The following is a 22,187-nucleotide window of genomic DNA, read 5'->3' on the forward strand; positions in this document are numbered from 1 at the left end:
CCGACCGAATCATTGGAGGCAATGTAGGGTTCAGTGTCTTGCCCAAGGACACTTCGACATGTGGACAGGAGGAGTTGGGATTCGAACCGCCGACCCACGGATCAATGGACGACCTGCTCTACCTCCTGAGCCACAGCCGCCCTTTGTCACATGAGTCTCATATGGCACCGGTAGTCATTTTGTATTTTAAAACAAAATGCCAGACACCAGAGGGTTAACATTGTGAACTATATTTCTTGAACAATTGTAAAATCAAACTGTCCCTTTGATCCTGATGCAACTCCCCATATAGGCCACACCCATTTACACATTTTCTTCAAAACACACTTTTTGCCACTACTTCTACAGATCTTGTTCAAAACTCATGCAATTATCTCTGGAGTCATGTGATAAACATGTATTATCTCTGGAGTCATGTGATAAACATGTATTATCTCTGGAGTCATGTGATAAACATGTATTATCTCTGGAGTCATGTGATAAACATGTATTATCTCTGGAGTCATGTGATAAACATGTATTATCTCTGGAGTCATGTGATAAACATGTATTATCTCTGGAGTCATGTGATAAACATGTATTATCTCTGGAGTCATGTGATAAACATGTATTATCTCTGGAGTCATGTGATAAACATGCATTATCTCTGGAGTCATGTGATAAACATGCATTATCTCTGGAGTCATGTGATAAACATGTATTATCTCTGGAGTCATGTGATAAACATGCATTATCTCTGGAGTCATGTGATAAACATGCATTATCTCTGGAGTCATGTGATAAACATGCATTATCTCTGGAGTCATGTGATAAACATGTATTAAACCATTTTAGTTTTCCATTCCGATTGGCTATAACTGGCTTCCAAAGTTTGATGGAAGGGCCTGTTTTTTTTTTAAGGGACATAAAAGAGCAGAGAAACATTAATGCATTATCAGATTGACCCCACATTTTAATCATCTAAGCGTATAAGGAGTATGGAGCCAAAAGCAATACAGCCACCCAGCCTGGCAGAGATTTGTGCTCCTTAGCACGCCCCTTTCTAATAGCCAGCTGCAAATATGATTAAATGAAATATACTGTATGAAATAACATACATATTATTGTCCCTCAACTCCACCAAAATGAATATATAGTCATTTCCATCAGGGTTGTGTTTGTGACATGCAAGCAAATCCTGCATGTGTAGACATTATATTACACTTTACATATAATCCCTTCTGGGTGATACTGCTGGGTGATACAGAGACATTCCTGTGTGTAGAGTTGGTTGTAAAACTATTCCAGTCAGCATATTTTCCAGTCACCACACATTAGGGGCAGGGAGAGACAAAGACAGACTGTGATCCTGGGTCCGTCCAGAAATAATTATGATGTAGAAATGACAAATCAATATCTCTGTGTGCATTATGCAATGAATTGTTCATTCATCCTGCAATATAAAGTCTGTTATATAGTCCTAATACATTATATTCCTCTCCACAGAGTTCTGACCACACCCAGTCAAACCACAAGAGGACAAAGTAAGACTGGACACACTTTAGACTATTTAACATTTCATGTTAATAACTGAGATGCTTAAAGGAGCATTTCACCCATTTTCAGAATCAACAGGTTTACAGGTGGAAAACAGTGGGTGGTATCAGTTTTTGAGAAAGTTCCATTGTTTTTGTTATTTACAAGAAGAAATGAAAGCAGAGGGAGGGGGGGGGCAAGGGAAAGAGAGAATTAAAAACAACTATTTATCTGCATATTTACACATAGTATATCTATCTGGTGTGGTAAGTACCTGAGGTAACACATAAGGTGTGTGAGCATAGCAGCAGATATATACTGTACATGACATGTTATGGACGTTAGTTAAAGACGGGGTGCCGTGATTTTCAGTGATTCCCCCCCCCCTACAACATAATCATCAGGTATTGTGGTTATACTAGGAAGAAGATTTTTTTCAAAAAAGTGTACAGAAAGTGTTAAATTATGTTTTATGTGGACACGCCTCCAGTTCATTAAGTATACCTGGTTCTCACCTTAGCACCTCCTCCACCACCTTAACACCACCCACCTGTCCTAGTCCCTCCTCCTCCTCATGCCTCATGTTCTCTATTGGCACGTTTGACCCTCAAGGTTTCAGCCTCCAGGAAGAAACTCAAAATAGTCAGAGAAGACATAAAACACCATAAAAACACCACCAGGGGGCTTAATGAAGTTCTATCAACCTCATAGACACATGAAAAACTGAAAAAGTGCAAAATCATGGCACCACCTCTTTAAGGTGTGAAAATAATAAAAAGCAGCTTGTTGTACATGTGATTAACTGCAGAGTGTCAGCGTGAGCCGACCACATAATCCACATAAGGTGGCTGTCACTGGTATAATCCACAGGTAGGTCTATGAGTAAGTAGACCTACCTAGTTGGTATAATCCACAGGTAGGTCTATGAGTAAGTAGACCTACCTAGTTGGTATAATCCACAGGTAGGTCTATGAGTAAGTGGACCTACCTAGTTGGTATAATCCACAGGTAGGTCTATGAGTAAGTAGACCTACCTAGTTGGTATAATCCACAGGTAGGTCTGAGTAAGTAGACCTACCTAATTGGTATAATCCACAGGTAGGTCTATGAGTAAGTAGACCTACCTAATTGGTATAATCCACAGGTAGGTCTATGAGTAAATAGACCTACCTAGTTGGTATAATCCACAGGTAGGTCTGAGTAAGTGGACCTACCTAGTTGGTATAATCCACAGGTAGGTCTATGAGTAAGTGGACCTACCTAGTTGGTATAATCCACAGGTAGGTCTATGAGTAAGTAGACCTACCTAGTTGGTATAATCCACAGGTAGGTCTATGAGTAAGTGGACCTACCTAGTTGGTATAATCCACAGGTAGGTCTATGAGTAAGTAGACCTACCTAGTTGGTATAATCCACAGGTAGGTCTGAGTAAGTAGACCTACCTAGTTGGTATAATCCACAGGTAGGTCTATGAGTAAGTGGACCTACCTAATTGGTATAATCCACAGGTAGGTCTATGAGTAAGTAGACCTACCTAGTTGGTATAATCCACAGGAAGATCCATGAGTAAGTGGACCTACCTAGTTGGTATAATCCACAGGTAGGTTCATGAGTAAGTAGACCTACCTAGTTGGTATAATCCACAGGTAGGTCCATGAGTAAGTGGACCTACCTAGTTGGTATAATCCACAGGTAGGTTCATGAGTAAGTAGACCTACCTAGTTGGTATAATCCACAGGTAGGTCTATGAGTAAGTAGACCTACCTAGTTGGTATAATCCACAGGTAGGTCTATGAGTAAGTGGACCTACCTAGTTGGTATAATCCACAGGTAGATCCATGAGTAAGTGGACCTACCTAGTTGGTATAATCCACAGGAAGATCCATGAGTAAGTGGACCTACCTAGTTGGTATAATCCACAGGTAGATCCATGAGTAAGTGGACCTACCTAGTTGGTATAATCCACAGGTAAGTCTATGAGTAAGTGGACCTACCTAGTTGGCACCATTTGTCTCATCGGTGACCTCTGACCTGTGGACAGTTCAGAAACGTACCTAACAGTGACATAATCAATGGGGATTCCAAGAAACTACAGCCTTTCTCTTCCTGGAAAGTTAACATGAAGAAGAAGTTGTTTTTCCATAAAAAATAAGTTTGAAGTGCAGTTGGAAATGATACCTACTGAACTGTCCGCAGCCCACCAATGAGACACAGAGTGAGTAGACAACATATAACATATTATAATGAGCATTAGTGAGGACCAATTATATGAAGATAAGGTTGAAAATGGGTGAACTGCTCCTTTAAGCCCTGTATACTTACTAACTATAATAAAAACATCAATAATAATAATAAAGATAATTACAAAAATAATAATAATAATTTTGCCGATTTACAAGCTCACAACATGTCACATTGGGGTGTGTTGAGAGCTTGCCAATAGGCTATAACTATGGATTTTTTTTTTCAGAAGACATAGTCAGACTACAAATTGTTTTATCAGAATATTTCAGTTTTCTTAATGAATTATCGATATTCTGGGGGGCATTTATTTCATGTACAAACACAGCTGTAAATGTTTACATTATAAAATAACTGAATGTTTAAAATGTATACATTCTCTTATCTTTGCAGGCGTCAGTCTGCAGGATGATTTAAAGGATTATAAGATCAGTTTGAACAGTCTTGATCGTGTGACATACGTCACTGAAGTGCCCTCCCTCAGCAGCATCTACACAGAGCTCTACATCACAGTGGGAGAGAGTGAAGGGGTTAATAACCAACATGAGGTCTGGCAGCTTGAGACAGCTTCCAAGAAGACCCTCCATGACAAACCAATGAACTGCTCTGACATCTTTAAGCCCCTCCTCCTTGGCAGAGACAAACCCAACAGAAGAGTTCTGACCAAGGGCATCGCTGGCATTGGAAAAACATTCTCTGTGCGTAAGTTCACTCTGGACTGGGCAAAGGGTTTGGAAAATCAAGATGTCATTCTCCTGGTTCCCTTTTCATTCCGGGAGCTGAACTTGGTCAGAGATGAGCAGCACAGTCTTCTCACACTGATCCATGTTTTCCACCCAACATTAAAGAAGGTCACAGCAGAGCAGCTCGCTGTCTGGAAAGTTGGCTTCATCTTTGATGGTCTGGATGAAAGCAGGTTTCCATTGCACTTTGACAACAATGACATTGTTTCTGATGTCACAATGACATCATCAGTGGACGTGTTGTTGACAAACCTCATCAAAGGGAATCTGCTCCCCTCAGCCCTCCTCTGGATAACTACCAGACCTGCAGCAGCCAATCAGATCCCTCCTGCATGTGTTGACATGGCAACAGAAGTGCAAGGGTTCACAGACCCCCAGAAGGAGGAGTTCTTCAGGAAGAGATTCAGTGATGAGAAGCTGGCCAGCACAATCATCTCACACTTGAAGACATCAAAGAGCCTCCACATCATGTGTCACATCCCAGTCTTCTGTTGTATTACTGCTACTGTTTTGGAGGACATGGTGAAGACAGACGAGACAGGAGAGCTGCCCAAGAACCTGACTGGGATGTACGGCCACTTCCTGTTGGTCCAGACAAAGAGGAAGACGCTGAAGTATGAAGAGCCACATGAGGTGAATCAACAGCATTCAAGCTCAGTAAAGGGTGATGGTGACAGGAGGCCGAGTGCGAAAGCAATGAGTCAAAAACCAGGAGCAAATTCTATGCAGGCGAAGATGATGACCTGGTTGAAGAACACGTCACAAAGACTACTTGGAGTGAGTGCAACAACTAGCAATCCTCCAAAATCTAACACTGACAGGGAAGTTCTTCTGAAGCTGGGCAGGCTGGCGTTTGAACAACTGAAGAAAGGTAACATCATGTTCTACCAAGAAGACCTGGAAGAGTGTGGTCTTGATGTGAAAGACGCCTCGCTGTACTCAGGAGTGTGCACAGAGATCTTCAAAAGAGAGAGTGTGAAATTCCAGAAAACGGTCTACAGCTTTGTTCATATGAGCATCCAGGAGTTTCTGGCTGCAGTCTACCTGTTCCACTGTTTCACAGAGAAGAACAAGAAGGTACTGGAGCCATTCCTGGGGGGCAGTGTCAGTTCCTTGGATGACTTCCTGCAGAGAGCCATGGAAAAAGCCCTAGAGAGTGAGAATGGCCACCTGGACCTCTTTGTCCGCTTCCTTCATGGCCTCTCACGGGAGTCCAACCAGAGGCTGTTAGGAGGTCTGCTGGGTCAGACAGAGAACAGTCCAGAAAGCATCCAGAGAGCCATCAACAACCTGAAGAAGATGACCACTAAAAATTACTCTCCTGAGAGAATTATCAACATCTTCCACTGTTTGATGGAGATGAACGACCATTCAGTACATCAGGAGATCCAAGAGTACCTGAAGTCAGGGAACAGATCAAACACAGAACTGGATCCATCCCAGTGTTCAGCTCTGGCCTTCTTGCTACAGATGTCAGAGGTTCTGGATGAGTTGGACCTGGACACATACAACACATCAATGGAGGGGCGATGGAGACTGGTTCCAGCTGTGAGGAACAGCAGAAAGGCTCGGTTAGTAGTCATATAGAAAACATACTAGAACAGAGTCAATCTACCTTCACACCTAACACTATAACTCATTGGTTAATATAAAAGCTCACATAATAACTAGGTCTCAGATCCTTCCAGATAGTGTATTGTGGTGTGTAGCTATGAGCAAATAAAGGCCAGTCCCCAGTGAAGCAGGACTGAGGCTTAAAATTCTGCTATATACATATTTTTTTACTGACTGAGAATGTCACCCTGCACTATGCATAACTAAACACACACAATCACAGTGTCAGTACAGTATCCTGTCCTATGCATTGACAATATGTAAGCAAATACACACAATCACAGTGTCGTTATGACATCACAGAATACACTGATAACGTTTATGACATCACAGAATACACTGATAACGTCACAGTGTTGTTATGACATCACAGAATACACTGATAACGTTACAGTGTTGTTATGACATCACAGAATACACTGATAACGTTACAGTGTCGTTATGACATCACAGAATACACTGATAACGTTACAGTGTCGTTATGACATCACAGAATACACTGATAACGTCACAGTGTCGTTATGACATCACAGAATACACTGATAACGTTGCAGTGTCAGGGTGCTCGGGTGGTGCAGTGGTAAAGTGCCTGTCCACCACCACAGAGGTTGTGGGTTTGAATCCACCGTGGTCCATGTTGAGCGTCTATATGAACACAATCAGCCCGTACTGGTGTTACTCCAGAGTTATTGACTGAGCAGAGTGACCGTGGGCCTCATTGTAAATCCTCATGGCTACAGGCACAAAGGACAGGCTAAGTCTCATACAGATGCTGCTCAGTAGCCCCCCCCTAGTGGAGCAAAATGTAAAACAAATAATAGATTATTATTGTAATATATACTGTAATAATCTTTTTTTTTTTAAATAAATGTATTCATATTGTGGGGCATTTCACTCTCAAAATAACAACCTTTCTGCAAGTGTTATCTCTGTTATTGTGTAAATACATGATAGGGTCTGACAGAGACAACAGTCCCTGTTTACTCAGTCAGTCCAGACCCAACATTGAGATGGTTGTGAGCTAGACAACTTTTACCAAACTGAACACATAGAGAAACAAAACTTAACATCTCATTGTAATTAAGATTAAGATATTCAATAGAAATTAAAACATTTTAATGCCAGAATTAGTTACTATGTCTGTGAACTTCCCATGCAAACTAATAGCCTAGCCGCCTAGCTGGCTCTGCTCTGCTCAGCACAGCTGTATATTTTGATTTGAGAATGCCGAGGTGTGATGTCATGCTAATTTAAGCACAGCTAGAGAGCCTGTTTCTACCAATCAGATTGCTTTGTCGGAACTACATGTTGTATCATTTGTTTTAATAATGTCATATTTTGCATTTAATGTGTATTTACAGACTTGTTGACTGTGGCCTCGAGGAGACACACTTTGAAGTTGTTGCTTCAGCTCTCAGCTCTAATCCTTCACATTTAAAACAACTAGACCTGAGTGGCAACGACCTGGGGAAGGGAAAGTCACTGGACCTGCTGGGGGCTGGACTGAAGAGTCCACACTGTTGTCTGGAGATTCTCAGGTCAGATTAATTTACCAGAATGTAAATATTATATGAATACACTGGTGAGACCTTATTTAAAGAGTGTGAATAAGGTTGACAGCATGGTAACCAACACTGATTAGAATAATGATACAGTACACTGACCACAGTATGTAAAGCCATGCTGAGATACATGTCTTTATTATTATTGTGGGCTCGCTGCAGTAATAATGTTAATGTTAATATTAATGGACATCCATTGTTCCTAATACTTAGGATGGGTTAAATGCAGAGGACACAAATACCCCACAAAACAAATAAAGCTGATTAAATAATAATGATAATACTTATTATTATTATCATTATTATTATTATAAATAATAACATTAATAAGCCCCATTTATGCTCCCACAAAGTGTGAGGGGAGGAGGAGACAGACGGTGCATCCAACTCCAGAGCTTAGACAGTGTATGTCTGCAGAGCAGGATGGCCCCGCCCACCATCCGTCTCTCTCTCTCTCTCTGAACTCTGTGGGAACATGAATAAGGAAGTCATCAGATAACCTCCATTACAGTGAACTGGGTATAATTAAGCAATATTACATAAGAGGGTGTGCTTTACTGTGATCATTGGCACGACAGTCAGGAAGGAGGCCGAGCCAAGTTCTGCAAGCATCACTGAAGTGCCAATAATCATCGTAAAGCCACCCTCATGTTCAATATTGTAGCGTCTGCAAACCGCGACAACTTCCTCCACCGAGGGAGCTAGCTTCTTTGGCGCAGGGGGTTGTTGGCCGGACTGGTGAGCAGTGGGTCATGGGTTCGACTCCGGTTCGGGGCGCTGCACTTCTCGGCCGTTACATTGGTGTCAGAAGTGGGATGTGCCCTTGCGTGAGGGACGAGAGGGACCGGCCGTGTGCGGTGAACCGAGAAGCGCAAGGGCGCGATTCGATTCGAACCGAGGGGAGAGTGTAGCGTCCCCAATGCGCCACAACTTCCTCCACCAAGGGAGCTAGCTTCTTTGGCGCAGGGGGTTGTTGGCCGGACTGGTAAGCCGTGGGTCATGGGTTCGACTCCGGCTCGGGGCGCTGCACTTCTCGGCCGTTACAATATTGAGATTATACAACACTTACCATCGAAATAAAACACATACAAGTGTATTCATATTGTGGGGCATTTCACTCTCAAAATAACAACCTTTCTGCAAGTGTTATCTCTGTTATTGTGTAAATACATGATAGGGTCTGACAGACACAACAGTCCCTGTTTACTCAGTCAGTCCAGACCCAACTTTGAGATGGTTGTGAGCTAGAAAACGTTTACCAAACTGAACACATAGGGAAACACAACTTAACTGTTAATTCAAACATTTTAATGCCAGATTTAGCTACTATGTCTGTGAACTTCCCATGCAAACTACTAGCCTAGCCGCTTAGCTGGCTCTGCTCTGCTGAGACTCCATCTTATCAGCACAGATGATTTTTATATTTTGTTTAGTTTCATTTTAGAACGCCGAGGTGTGCTGTCATGCTCATTTGAGCACGGCTAGAGAGCCTATTTCTACCAATCAGGATTTCTACCATTCAGATTGCTTTATCAGAAATACCTGTTGTATCCTTTGTTTTATTAATGTCAGATTTTGCATTTAATGTGTATTTACAGACTTGTTGACTGTGGTCTCAAGGAGACACACTTTGAAGTTGTTGCTTCAGCTCTCAGCTCTAATCCTTCACATTTAAAACAACTGGAGCTGGGGTACTACGACCTGGGGGAGGGAACTTCACTGGACCTGCTGTGTTCTGGATTGAAGAGTCCACACTGTTGTCTGGAGATTCTCAGGTCAGATTAATTTAACAATGTAAATATTATATTAATACAGTGGTGAGACCTTATTTAAAGAGTGTGAATAAGGTTGACAGCATGGTAACCAACACTGATTAGAATAATGATACAGTACACTGACCACAGTATGTAAAGCCATGCTGAGATACATGGCTTTATTATTATTATTATGGGCTCGCTGCAGAGCGAGCACACTCATTTTCTTCCCGCTTTAAATTTCTTTCTGAATTTATTCTGTGCACTTATTTGTTACTCTTATTTCCTCCACATAGGCCTACTTTGCTTTATATTTAATTCAAACTTTAACATGTTCAGCTATAAGTGATGATGTGTGGGTGTATTTAACTTTTAGAAATGTTTTATAGTTTTTTTTAAATATCATCTTTCTTTTTTCTAGAGCACATCTAATGACTCCTTCATACTTTCACCTAGAAACTTCAAACCTTCAAACTTTCTAATGCTCGGCTATCTTTGGAGCATTTTTTTAAGTTCAAAGGGAAGAATTAACTAATTGACTGCCAAGTATTTTGACACATGTCAATCCAAACGCACACACTGCCATTGACGTATTATGACGTACGCTGGTGTTTTCAGTGTTTTTGCTAGAGGGCGCTCTTCGCCAATCTATGAATGATCCTATGACTTCCGGAGAAGAGTAGACCGAGATATAACGTGATCACAACAAACGCAGCCCCGTCAGATCTAATGTTAAAGGATTTAGAAAAAAATATTTGTCTCTGCTTTCTCCTTGTATTTTTCTGCATTTTGGGCAAGAACAAGGTATATTCTACAGCCAATAACTAAAGGCGGAGCCGAGTTCCGCAAGCATCACAAACGTGCCAATGATCATAGTAAAGCCACAGTCCAGTGTATTATTTTAGGAGCCAGCTGGTCAGGGCTTAAAGAAGGACACTTTGGTAGAGTTTTGGGTTGTGTTCTTATCTTGTCATGATGTAACTAGTCCAATTGGCGACATATATCGCTCCGTTGCTCAGTTGATTACAGAGCTCTCAAAGTCACTCTTTTAGCGTGATGAACGCCAACAAAGCTGATTCTGAAGGTATATAACACAAAACCCTGTACAAAGAAACATTTAAACTTTCTGTTGATTTTACCATTTGAAGATCCACATCCGCAGATCCAGTCTTATTCCTTCCTTCCTCCAGTGAAAATGACTAAATCAACAGGAAGTTTACCTTTTTCTTTAAGATCAAGTAAAGATTATTTAGTTCATGTTATTCCTGCCTGTTAGAGTTCAGCTCTTGTATCTCTACTCCAAACCCTGACAGTTAGACCAGGGGCCTGTTCCTCAAAAGGTGAATTAAAAAAGCCTGGCCTTAAGCCAAATCCAGGCTTGACAAAGTCGGGTCCGAAAAGCCTCGTTTATTCCGTTCCTCAGACGCCAAGCCAGGCTGAAAAGGAGCAACTTTGTCGAGCCAGGCTATGTCAAGCCAGGCTGTGTCCAGCCAGGATAATGAAGCCAGGCTGAATGGGCGGCGATTCGCCGGCGACGTATTTCTATAAAAGACCATGAACTCGAGCGCAGATTCCTTGAACTTGACCAATCACGGAGTCCAAAACCAGAGCAGCGTTCTTCTCTGTGGCTGAATAGCAGCACTGCAGCAGCTCATGAAATCATACAAGGAAGTAAAATGTATTTAAGCAAGAAAGGAAACGCGACCGCAATAAATAGATCCAGGGAGAAAGCATGGCAAAGTATTGCAAGCACACACACAGTGTGTGTGTGTGTGTGTGTGTGTGTGTGTGTGTGTGTGTGTGTGTGTGTGTGTGTGTGTGTGTGTGTGTGTGTGTGTGTGTGTTTGAGACGGACGGGCAACGGGACGAACGGGAACGGGACGGGACGGGACGGGGCGTGACGGGACGTGACCGGGGGGGGGTGGGGTGTACTGCGACGGGGGCCACAACGGGACAGGACGGGACGGGACGGGGGGGGGTGGTTGACCTCGACAGGGGGCCGTGACGGGATGAGTGGGGGGGACGGGACGGGACGAGACACGCAATAAATAACCCCACATTTGCAAGACCACTTTGGTAGAGGTTTGGGTTGTGTAGTTACCTTGCCATCATGATGTAACTCCAAAGGTGGACAAGAAATAAAAAATAATTTCTCCATTGACTAGAAATTGATAATTTAAAATATGCTCCTCATTGACTTACAAAGAGGCTCCTTTAAACCCATAACTAATAATTTATATATATATATATATATATATATATATATATATATATATATATATATATATATATATATATATATATATATATAAATGATTAGTTACGGGTATATGTTTTTTTATAATATTTAAAAAAAAAAGTAATATATTATCAAACATCTAACAACAAGATGAACTATAGTGTTAACTATAACAGAGTGACAATTACATATCACATGAGTCATTGTGAAACAATTATGATTATGATTCATGGTCACACACTATTTCAGTAATTAATTTGATTATATCTTATTGTATTTATTTCATTTTATTTGAATGCAGGGTCATTAAAATGAGTCCATATACAAACACATGTTTTGAATTAACTGTGGAAAAACTTGAAGAACAAGGCACTAGATTAAGTAAGCTTGGCTGTTAGCCTGCTCCTGACCAGGCTAACTTCACAGCTAAATTGCCATGGTAACTAAGCTAGGCTTGCTTCAATTCTCTTTTGAGGAATCGGATAAGGCTAAACTTAGCCAGGGTGAACTGGCTAAACTAATCTTCAAGATAATTCACCTTTTGAGGAACCGACTCAGCTCTAATCCTGGCTAAATTAAGCCAGGATAGGTGGAACAGCCAGGCTTTAGCTCTAATTCACCTTTTGAGGAACAGGCCCCAGGTCCTTAAATAGATGGTTAGTTTTTCTAGACAGTAATAATATAATGTCTGATGTTTGATTCTTCATTTAGACTGACTCACTGCTGGTTGTCAGAGAGATCCTGTGAAGTTCTGGCCTCAGCTCTACTTTCTAATCCATCCCTCCATCTCAAAGAACTAGACCTGCCTTTCAACGTCCTGAATGACTCAGCACTGCAGCAGTTCTCTGGACTGAAGACTCTCCAGTGAGTAGAATGAACTGTGTCCATGTTTGTTAGTTCACTGTTTCTATTAGAATGTTTCAATGGTTGGTGGGCAGGCTGGGGGGGGAATATGAGTAAAATGAATGTGCAATAACCTACATGCAAATGAATCATACTATTATTATTAATATTATTATCATTATCATTACCATTATCATTATTGTTATTGTTATTATTATTATTATTATTATTATTATTATTATTATTATTATTATTATTATTTTATCAAAACAATACTTCACCTCTGAGCTCTGATTTACGAGTCAATTTGAACTTTTAGTGAGTCAGTGAAGTAAATATAAAAACAAACAATTTTGTCCCTTTTGTTTTACAACATAAAAAGCAATGAAATGTAATATAATATGTTTAGGTATAACTACTGTTTATGGAACTACATTACAAGCAGTCTTGGGTAACGCTTAAAAGTAACTTGTTACGTTACAGGATTACTGCCGTTAAAAAAAGTATTCTGTTACGTTACAGTATTACTTTTGTTAGATTACTTTTGCGTTACTGGAGATTAAAACCCATTTGTGAGGAATTACATAACCTACATAATATCCCTCATTATGAGTATGTTTGGTAAACATAAAATCAAGAGAGCAGCCTATCAGAGTGGCCACAGTGTGGAGCTGTGCTGAGCTTCACCAAACATACTGACATATCTAATTTACATTGACGTTCTTCCTTCTCTTTACACCAACAAATCCAACAATCATGTGAATACTTCTACGACCGTACTAAAGGATAACCTCTCTGTCTTCTCTCAATCTCTGTCATGTCAACAGGTGTGACCAATTACTGTAATACAAAACCAAACCAGTCAGTCAGTCGTGTGACACTGTCACACCAAAAGTGGTGACGACCTATTGAATAGAATGTTTACGCAATCAACACAGATTGCTGGCTGTTGGCAAGGCACGTGATCACCAATTTGTGTGTAACATCCGTGCAACTCTCCGTTGACAGAGACGCGCTCATTCATTTACCAGGAAACGGCCCAAATGTGTGGATAGATTTAAAATTACCTTTGTGACAACAGAAGGAACAGGAAAATATAGGTCTGAAATATAATGTAATCTAAGTAATGCCATTATTTAGGACCCATTGTTCACCCCCAGCACTGATTACAAGTTATATTAATATATTACTCCTGAAAAACTTTGATGTTGTACTTCCTACAGAGTGAAACATGGAGGACATGAACACTGGAATAATCCTCAACTCCTTACAAGATGTGAGTATCTGTCTGTCTGTCTGTCTGCCTGCCTGCCTGCCTGTCTGTCTGTCTGTCTGTCTGTCTGTCTGTCTGTCTGTCTGTCTGTCTGTCTGTCTGTCTGTCTGTCTGTCTGTCTGTCTGTCTGTCTGTCTGTGTTAATATCACACATTGACATTTTATACTGGCTCCTCCCTCCCTGGATGCTGTCCTGAAAACTCTTCCAGTGAATTCATGCAGGTTTCTCTGCTCTTGACCTGGTCCTTAACACCAGCATGACTGTCATGTGGTTTGACAGAAACAATGTCAGTCAATATAGATCTCTCATGCAGCACAGCTCTCTACCTCTCTCTAGTTGTGTTTTAACTAATCTAGATAGATAGATAGATCTATCTATCTATCTATCTATCTATCTATCTATCTATCTATCTATCTATCTATCTATCTATCTATCTATCTATCTATCTATCAAACCCAGTCTAGGGGTCACTAGGTGCAACATAAAGCATGGACTCCCTCCTTCCCCAAACAGTCAGGACACACAGGTTTAAAATACCAAGAGATTGAAGATAACATCATGTACCATTACCTCAGGGTGGGACTATGAAGATAACATCATGTACCATTACCTCAGGGTGAAGATAACATCATGTACCATTACCTCAGGGTGGGACTATGAAGATAACATCATGTACCATTACCTCAGGGTGGGACTATGAAGATAACATCATGTACCATTACCTCAGGGTGGGACTATGAAGCAACAAAACCTATTCTTACCTAACATAAAGGAAACCAGAAATACAAATATATAAATATAACCTAATGTACAAACATAATGTAAAGTGACAAAAACAGAACAAACTAATAATAAAAAGAGAGATCACCCACCCCTACACACTGTCTGTCTGTCTGTCTGTCTGTCTGTCTGTCTGTCTGTCTGTCTGTCTGTCTGTCTGTCTTGTAGATCGGCTATAATTCAAACATATCAGAAATAGCTGATCTACAAAGCTCTCAATGTGTCGCATCACAATGCATTGTCAGCTTGTAGATTGGATGTGTTTCAAAATAACAAAAATAGTAGATCTACAAGTTGAAAACTAGTAGAATAGTTATTCACTGTGAGCTTTAGATCGTCTTCATGGCAAAAACATGTTGCATCATAACGTGTTGTGAGCTTGTAGATCATCTTGTAGATAAGCTTTATTTAAAAGAAAAACAGAAGATCTTCAAGCTCACAACACCCCACATTGTGAGCTTTTAGATCCGCTTGAGGCGTTGTGAGCTTGTAGATCATCTTGCAGATAAGCTTTATTTCAAATAAAAATAGCAGATCTACAAGCTCGTAGATCATTGGTAACCAAGCGGTGGACATGTGGATCTTCAAAGCCATCACAGTCGATCACAAACAGGTTTGTGTGTATTGGGAGAGGAGGCGACGGGTCAATCAATTGAACAGAATATCTAAATGTGAATATTAATTGATGAGAAAGTCAATATTGTGCTTTGAAGATTAGATATCTGTAATAACAATGTATTTAATGTCCCTGTGTGTTTTCATTTATTTTTTAAAGTAACCTAAAAAGTGTCAACTTTTGTAATTTTTCCCCAGAAATTGCCATTTTGTTTATTCATATTTAGACTACTAGCCTTTGTGTGGATGTATGCAAACTAAATACATTGAGCCTGTCAGAAATTGCTAAAGTAAATGATGTCTTACTCATAGTTGCGAACGCGGAAGGTTCGCCGCGCCTCCGACCAAGTGGAGCTTACTATGTAACCCTGCTCAGGTTGTGTGTGTCTGTCCGTCTGTGTTCACCTCTCATCGGCTGCATGCACCCATGTGACTCACATGCGTGCACTGCCTGTAAGCAGCCACCCGAGTGCGCCAGAGTGCAGGAATTTAGACAATGCACACCAGCCTGCCACACACACACACACACACGCACACGCACACGCACACACACACACACACACACACACACACACACACACACACACACACACTCACACTGTCAATGTTCTCTCCCCATCACGGTGAAATAACACGGATTACAAGTCTGTAAATACACAATATTTTCGAGCTGCGTTCGCTTCCAGCGTTCGCGCGTCTTACTTACGCCTTACTTACGTCTTACTTACTCGCGATCTCAGCTTACACATTGGAATAAAAAGTACTCATGTGCTTGAAAAGGTTGGTTACCACTGTTGTAGATCATCTTGTTTTTTTAATTGTCTGGTTCTGGTCTTAATGTGTTTAAACAGTGCATGTTATTCTTGTGTGACCCTCAACACAGGATTTGATCATTCAGGCACAAATTATTAGTATTTCCACCAATAATAATGATAGTAAGAGCAGATATCTGCACATACACACAACCTTCACTGGAGCAGTGGAACCTCTACAAGCAGATCTACAAGCTCACAAGGCCTCACGATGTGAAGCCTTGTGAGCTTGTAGATCTGCTTGTATATAAGCTTTATTTAAAAAGAAAATAACAGATCTACAGTACAAGCTCACAACGCCTCACGATGTGAGGAGTTGTGAGCTTGTAGATCATCTTTATTTAAAAGAAAAATAGCAGATCTACAAGCTTTTAGATCTTATAGATACGCTTCATTTATAAGAAAAAATGCAGATCTACAAGCATTTAGATCACCGTGTAGATAAGCTTTATTTAAAATCAAAAAATGCAGATCTACAAGCTCACAATACCTCGCATCGTGAGCTTGTAGATGATCTTGTAGATAAGATTTATTTAAAAGAAAAGTAGATCTACAAGCTCATAACGCCTCACTCGTCTCTATTTGATGTGTGGGCTGACTGTGTTGAACGTGACTTGATGTCGTCCTAAATAATGCCTGATTTTATACTTAAATGTGTGACGAAAATAGCAGATCTACAAGCATTCACAGCTCTGTGACCAGTGTGTTTGTAACACTGTAGCTAAACACACATTAGTCCTGTCTCTGCAAACATACTCCTTACATAAAGAACAGCTCTGTGACGAGTGAGTTTGTAACACTGTAGCTAAAAAAAAGGTGCTCAAACTTTTTCATGTCAAGGACCCCCATTTCACATTTTCAAGATTTTTTCATTTTGTGTGTGTGTGTGTGTGTGTGTGTGTGTGTGTGTGTGTGTGTGTGTGTGTGTGTGTGTGTGTGTGTGTGTGTGTGTGTGTGTGTGTGTGTGTGTGTGTGTGTGTGTGTGTGTGTGTGTGTGTGTGTGTGTGTGTGTCTCAGTGAATGATGTGTTTAATGTTTATTGTGTTATTTTCTCATCAGATTTCTCTCATCTCACACTGAACACAAACACAGCATTCAAAACCCTCTCTCTGTCTGAGAACAACAGGAAGGCGACATGGAGGAGAGAGGATCAGCATCATCCTGATCATCCTGACAGGTTTAATGGATATCCTCAGGTTCTGTGTACAGAGGGTCTGACTGGACCCTGTTACTGGGAGGTAGAGAGGAATGGAGAGGTTCATATAGCAGTGACTTACGGAGGAATCATTAGGAAAGTACGTGCTGGTGACTCTCTGCTTGGACACAATGATAAGTCCTGGAGTCTGGTCTGTGATGTTAACAGTTACATTGTCAGACACAATAGTAAGGACACTGTCCTCCCTGTCCGTCCCTCTAGGCGCTCCAAAAGAGTAGCAGTGTATCTGGACTGTCTGTTAGGGAATCTGTCCTTTTATGAGGTCTGCTCAGACTCACTGACTCACCTGTACACCTTCACCTTCCACAACACATTCTCTGAACCGCTCTATGCTGGGTTCGGGTTATACCCCTCCTCCTCAGTACGTCTGTGTGAGCAGAGATAGAGTCTCTATGTGAGGAGGACATCAGGTCTCCATGGTTACTCCACATGTTTGAGTGAGTCCAGGTTGTCATGGTTACCATGGATACTTTGACACCATGCTAAGTCTGACGTCATAGAACTCCATATTTGGGCATGACTGACTCATGGTGACATCATAGTGATGTCATCATAAATAAAACGGTATAGAAGCAGCACACTGACATAAGAGAGGGTTTGTGTTGTTAAAAATGTTCACAATTATAACACGTTTCTTCATATTTATTTAACCCTTTAACACATTGACTGCCAAGGGGTTTTCTAGAACAGGCTTTCCCACTGCCAAGGTTTTTGACCATTCTGACTTATATTTGAGGGCCCACAGAAGATTTTGTATTAGGACTATGAAAACATAGAATATCTCAAAAGAAAGCTTAGAATCTCTTCTTTCATCTGAAAAAAAAGTGAGTTGATACCATGCTCCGTTTTTTAGCTAGAGGAGTTTGAATACAGCTTGGTTTTCACCAAAAAGAGGCATTTTTCTTCAGAAGCTGAGATATGAGCGTTTTAGTAAATGACACACATTTAGAGGCATAACTTGATTTCAAAAGTGTTTGACATTTATTTTGCGCCTTCATTGACATCAGTCATGTAAACAATACTTGTTTATAAAAATAAAAAAATAAAAAAAATCACTTTTTTTTTTTCAAATAAAGAATCATAATTCCAAATTCAAAGTGCAACACATAGGTCATTGAGAGCTTCCTTTTCCAAACTTTTTGCAACAGTCAAAATCTCAAGCTACAGTACATTCATAGCAACAAATAGCAGATCTACAAGCTTGCCTTTTTTCCTTTATGCCATTTATGACAATTTGTGAATAGTTCAACATCAAAACATTGGTGCAATTAGTGCAAAATAAATAAATAAAAAGTCTAGACAACAGTGTTGTGCATACTAGGCAGTGTGTAGAGGTAGGTTGAACAAAGAAGCAGCCGTTCCACTGTAAAGAACAAAGTGCAAGTCATTTCAAACTAAATGTAACTACATAAAATAATAATAATTCCAAGTTCAAAGTGCAACACATAGGTCATCGAGAGCTTCCTTTTCCAAACATACTACATTCATAGCAACAAATAGCAGATCTATAGCTTGCCTTTTTTTCTTTATGCCATTTATGACAATTTGTGAATCTCTAGGGAGTTCAACAACAAAAAAGTTCAATCAAAAAATTGGTGCAATTAGTGCAAAATAAATAAATAAAAAGTCTAAACAGTGTTGTGCATACGGCAGTGTGTAGAGGTAGGTTGAACAAAGTAGCAGCCGTTTCACTGTAAAGCACAAAGTGCAAGTCATTTCAAACTAAATGTAACTACATAAAATCAAAATAAATAATAATCATTCAAATCAATACATTGGTGCAATTAGTGCAAATAAACAAAAATAAAGTTCTTCAGCGTGCGTCTACCCTTTCCCTACCCTGAAACCAAATGGACCCGTAAACTAATACTTATCTACGTTGTGGTAACGCCATGTACATTCTCCTTCGTGCAAGGGCACAAGACAGGACTTGCACTCAAGTCTCGCTCCGGTGGTTCTTTTCCTCCCCTCGCTTCTTCTTTATCTTTGGATCTTTGGATCGGGCACAGACCCTGCAAACCCTTTGTGTGTACTTCTTAGTAGTACTTGGGAATCTGATGAGTAGGTGATCTTTACTTCTGCCTAACAGCCTGGACGGAGGGTCAATCAATGGTGGCCTTGGGTGGGGAGCATGTGGGACATTTGGTTTGCCGGGGCGATCCCCAGGAGGCGGGGCCTCACTCCTACCCTCCTGAGGATCGGCGTCATCCTCTTCCTCTGCCCCTTCCTCAGGAGGCGGGGCCTCACTCCTACCCTCCTGAGGATCGGCGTCACCCTCTTCCTCTGCCCCTTCCTCAGGAGGCGGGGCCTCATTCCTACCCTCCTGAGGAAGGTCTTCACCCTCTTCCTCGGCCCCTTCCTCAGGAGGCGGGGCCTCATTCCTACCCTCCTGAGGAGGGGCCACTCCCCCACGGCGGCCGAGGGAGGTCCAGGACTTCACTACTTTCACGATGAAGGAGAAGAAGTCTTGAATGCCGCCTGGGTTTCTGGCCTTGTAGATTGTGAAGGCGTTGAACATCGATATCTGGAGCAGGTAAAAAAAGAACTTCTTCGTCCACTTCTTGGTTTTCCTGGTGCACATATAATAGCTGAGGTTTTGGTCCATCTTGTCGACCCCGTTCATGAATTTGTTGTATTCAGCAACACACACTGGCCTCATTTCGGTCACCCTCTTCCTCTTCCGTTTCTCATTCGAGGCCACGGGCCGCATCTCGTCAGGGTGCAAGGTGGAGATCATGGTGACAATCTTTGTTTTCTTGGGTCGCCATGCCACTACCATCACGCCCTCGTGATGGAGTGACATGGACGACCCAAGTGGCAGCTTCTCATTGGTCACCTCGGCGATGGCTGGTGGCTGCCCTCGTTTCTTACGGAGAGTCCCGCAGACGTAGGTCGCCTTCTTCAGGAGCATAAGGGACGTCTTCACTGAATTATACAGGTTGTCCATGTATAGCCTATATCCTAAACCTGCTAAATCACCTAGTAGGTTGGTAATTGTGTCAGGTAGGGAGGTCGGCACGCCACAGTACGGCTGCATGTTGTGGACGTAGCCGGTTGCAGACTCGCACAATATGTATGACTTGATGCCGTACTTGATCGGCTTTTGTGGGGCATAGACTTTGAAGGCCAGGCGTCCACGCCACAACAGCATGCCCTCATCAATACTGATGTCCTCGCTCGGCAGATACATTTTCTGGAAGTTGGCCAGCAAGGACTGCAGCACTGGGCGGATTCTCCAGAGGTTGTCTTTAGGGTCAAGGCGGGGCATGGTGTTGTCGATGAAGTGCAGGGCACTCAAGATGAGCTGGAACCTGTTCCGCGACATGATCTTGCCGAAGACGGGTGCCGACAGGTACTCGTCAGTGGACCAGTACATCTCGAGTTCCGGCTTTGGGTTGACTCCAGTTAGAAGAAAGAGCCCTAGAAAGATCTTGAGCTCCTCTACAGTGAGATCATGATCTTTCCAGGACTTTGCTCTGTTATACTGCAGTTCACTGGGCGGCTGCTGTTTGTGATACAGGTTCGTCTGGACGCAGATCTCCAGCAGGATCTCATCCGACACCAGCAGCTCGAAGAAGTCCACAGGGTCATCAGACTGCAGATCAGCAGCCGCATTCTGTGGACCCGGAGTCCCGGCTGAGAAGGGGATGTCCCGAGGACACCAGCCTGTGGCATGCCACACAGGGGGAGGACCCTTGCCCTTTCGAGGCCTGCCACCACCGGGAGGACCCTTGCCCTTTCGAGGCCTGCCACCACCTGTGAATTATAGAAATAGATAATTACCATAAAATACATTTGTTTTGACACAACACACACACACACACACACACACACACACACACACACACACACACACACACACACACACACACACACACACACACACACACACACACCCACCTCGACTAGGACCAGCAGATTCTCCTACACTCATGTCGCCCTCATCCCCAGCTGGCCCTGCAATAACACATCAATTCAGGCATTTAGCAAAGCATTTATCATCATCATATAGATCACATGAATGCATATATATACAGAATAAATACATATGAGAGAATACATTTACATTGCCCTGTGGGGATTTAGCATTTTTTGTTCCAGTGATAATAATTCTTACCTCTACAACCACCGCCATCAGCTCCAACCGCTCCCTCCAACTCCTCCACAGCCACCTCAGCCTGTAACCCTAGAATAACATAAAATATACTTTTATAAATATTATGTGCATCTTTAGCAAATCATTTATCATCATCATATAGACCACATGCCACATATATACACACTGAATAAATAAATATGAGATATAAATAAATATACATTTACCATTGCCCTGGTTTTAGCATTTTTTTTATTCCTGTGATATGATTGTGACATCTCACTCACCTCTACTACGGTCACCACCATGTCCACCTCCATCCATTGGCTCCAAAGCCTCACCAGTGTCAGAATCTAGAATACAATTTCAAATACTTTGGGTGAATATTACGCATTTAGCAAACACTCTTATCCAGACAGAGCTACTTACAATAGGCACATATGAGATCAAATAGTAACTACATTACTGTCATAGTGGAATTACAAAGGCAATTTTTCAAATACTTTGTGGACATGACCTGATCGTGACCTGATCATCAACTTGCATGATGATCAGGTCATAATCAGGTCATGGATGTCACAATAAAAGACATCAAAGGCTTCAGTTCAGGTCAGAACAGAACAACAACATCAACAAAAAACTTTGATCCAACAGGATTTTTGTTGTTGTTATTGTGGCCTGACCTGAACGGACACTCTGATGTATTTTATATTATGACAGCCATCATGTGCAGAGGGAGGGAGGGAGCAGTGCACCTGGCATTTTCACAAAGCATAATAAAATGAGCAGATCTACAAGCTCACAAGCTTGTATATCTGCTATTTGTAGGTGTTCTTTTTACACAATAAATCAATAGAGGCTAAACATTGTCATCATCTGATAG

General features: G+C 41.6%; 1 protein-coding gene across 1 annotated transcript; it reads left to right on the top strand.

Moving 5' to 3' along the window:
• Positions 1 to 1,385: 1,385 nt before the first annotated feature.
• On the top strand, positions 1,386 to 13,357 carry LOC308079155 (protein NLRC3-like; the record flags this gene model as incomplete). The annotated part of the gene is made up of 6 exons (XM_080420534.1): positions 1,386 to 1,523; positions 4,150 to 6,070; positions 7,475 to 7,651; positions 9,274 to 9,450; positions 12,380 to 12,532; positions 13,339 to 13,357. Exons 1-6 carry the CDS (start codon positions 1,415 to 1,417, stop codon positions 13,355 to 13,357), a joined length of 2,556 nt encoding a protein of 851 aa, XP_080276660.1. The 5' UTR covers positions 1,386 to 1,414.
• Positions 13,358 to 22,187: the final 8,830 nt, after the last annotated feature.

This window comes from Gymnoscopelus braueri (assembly GCF_963280865.1).
Source record: "Gymnoscopelus braueri genome assembly, chromosome: 23".
Classification (NCBI taxonomy): domain Eukaryota; kingdom Metazoa; phylum Chordata; class Actinopteri; order Myctophiformes; family Myctophidae; genus Gymnoscopelus; species Gymnoscopelus braueri.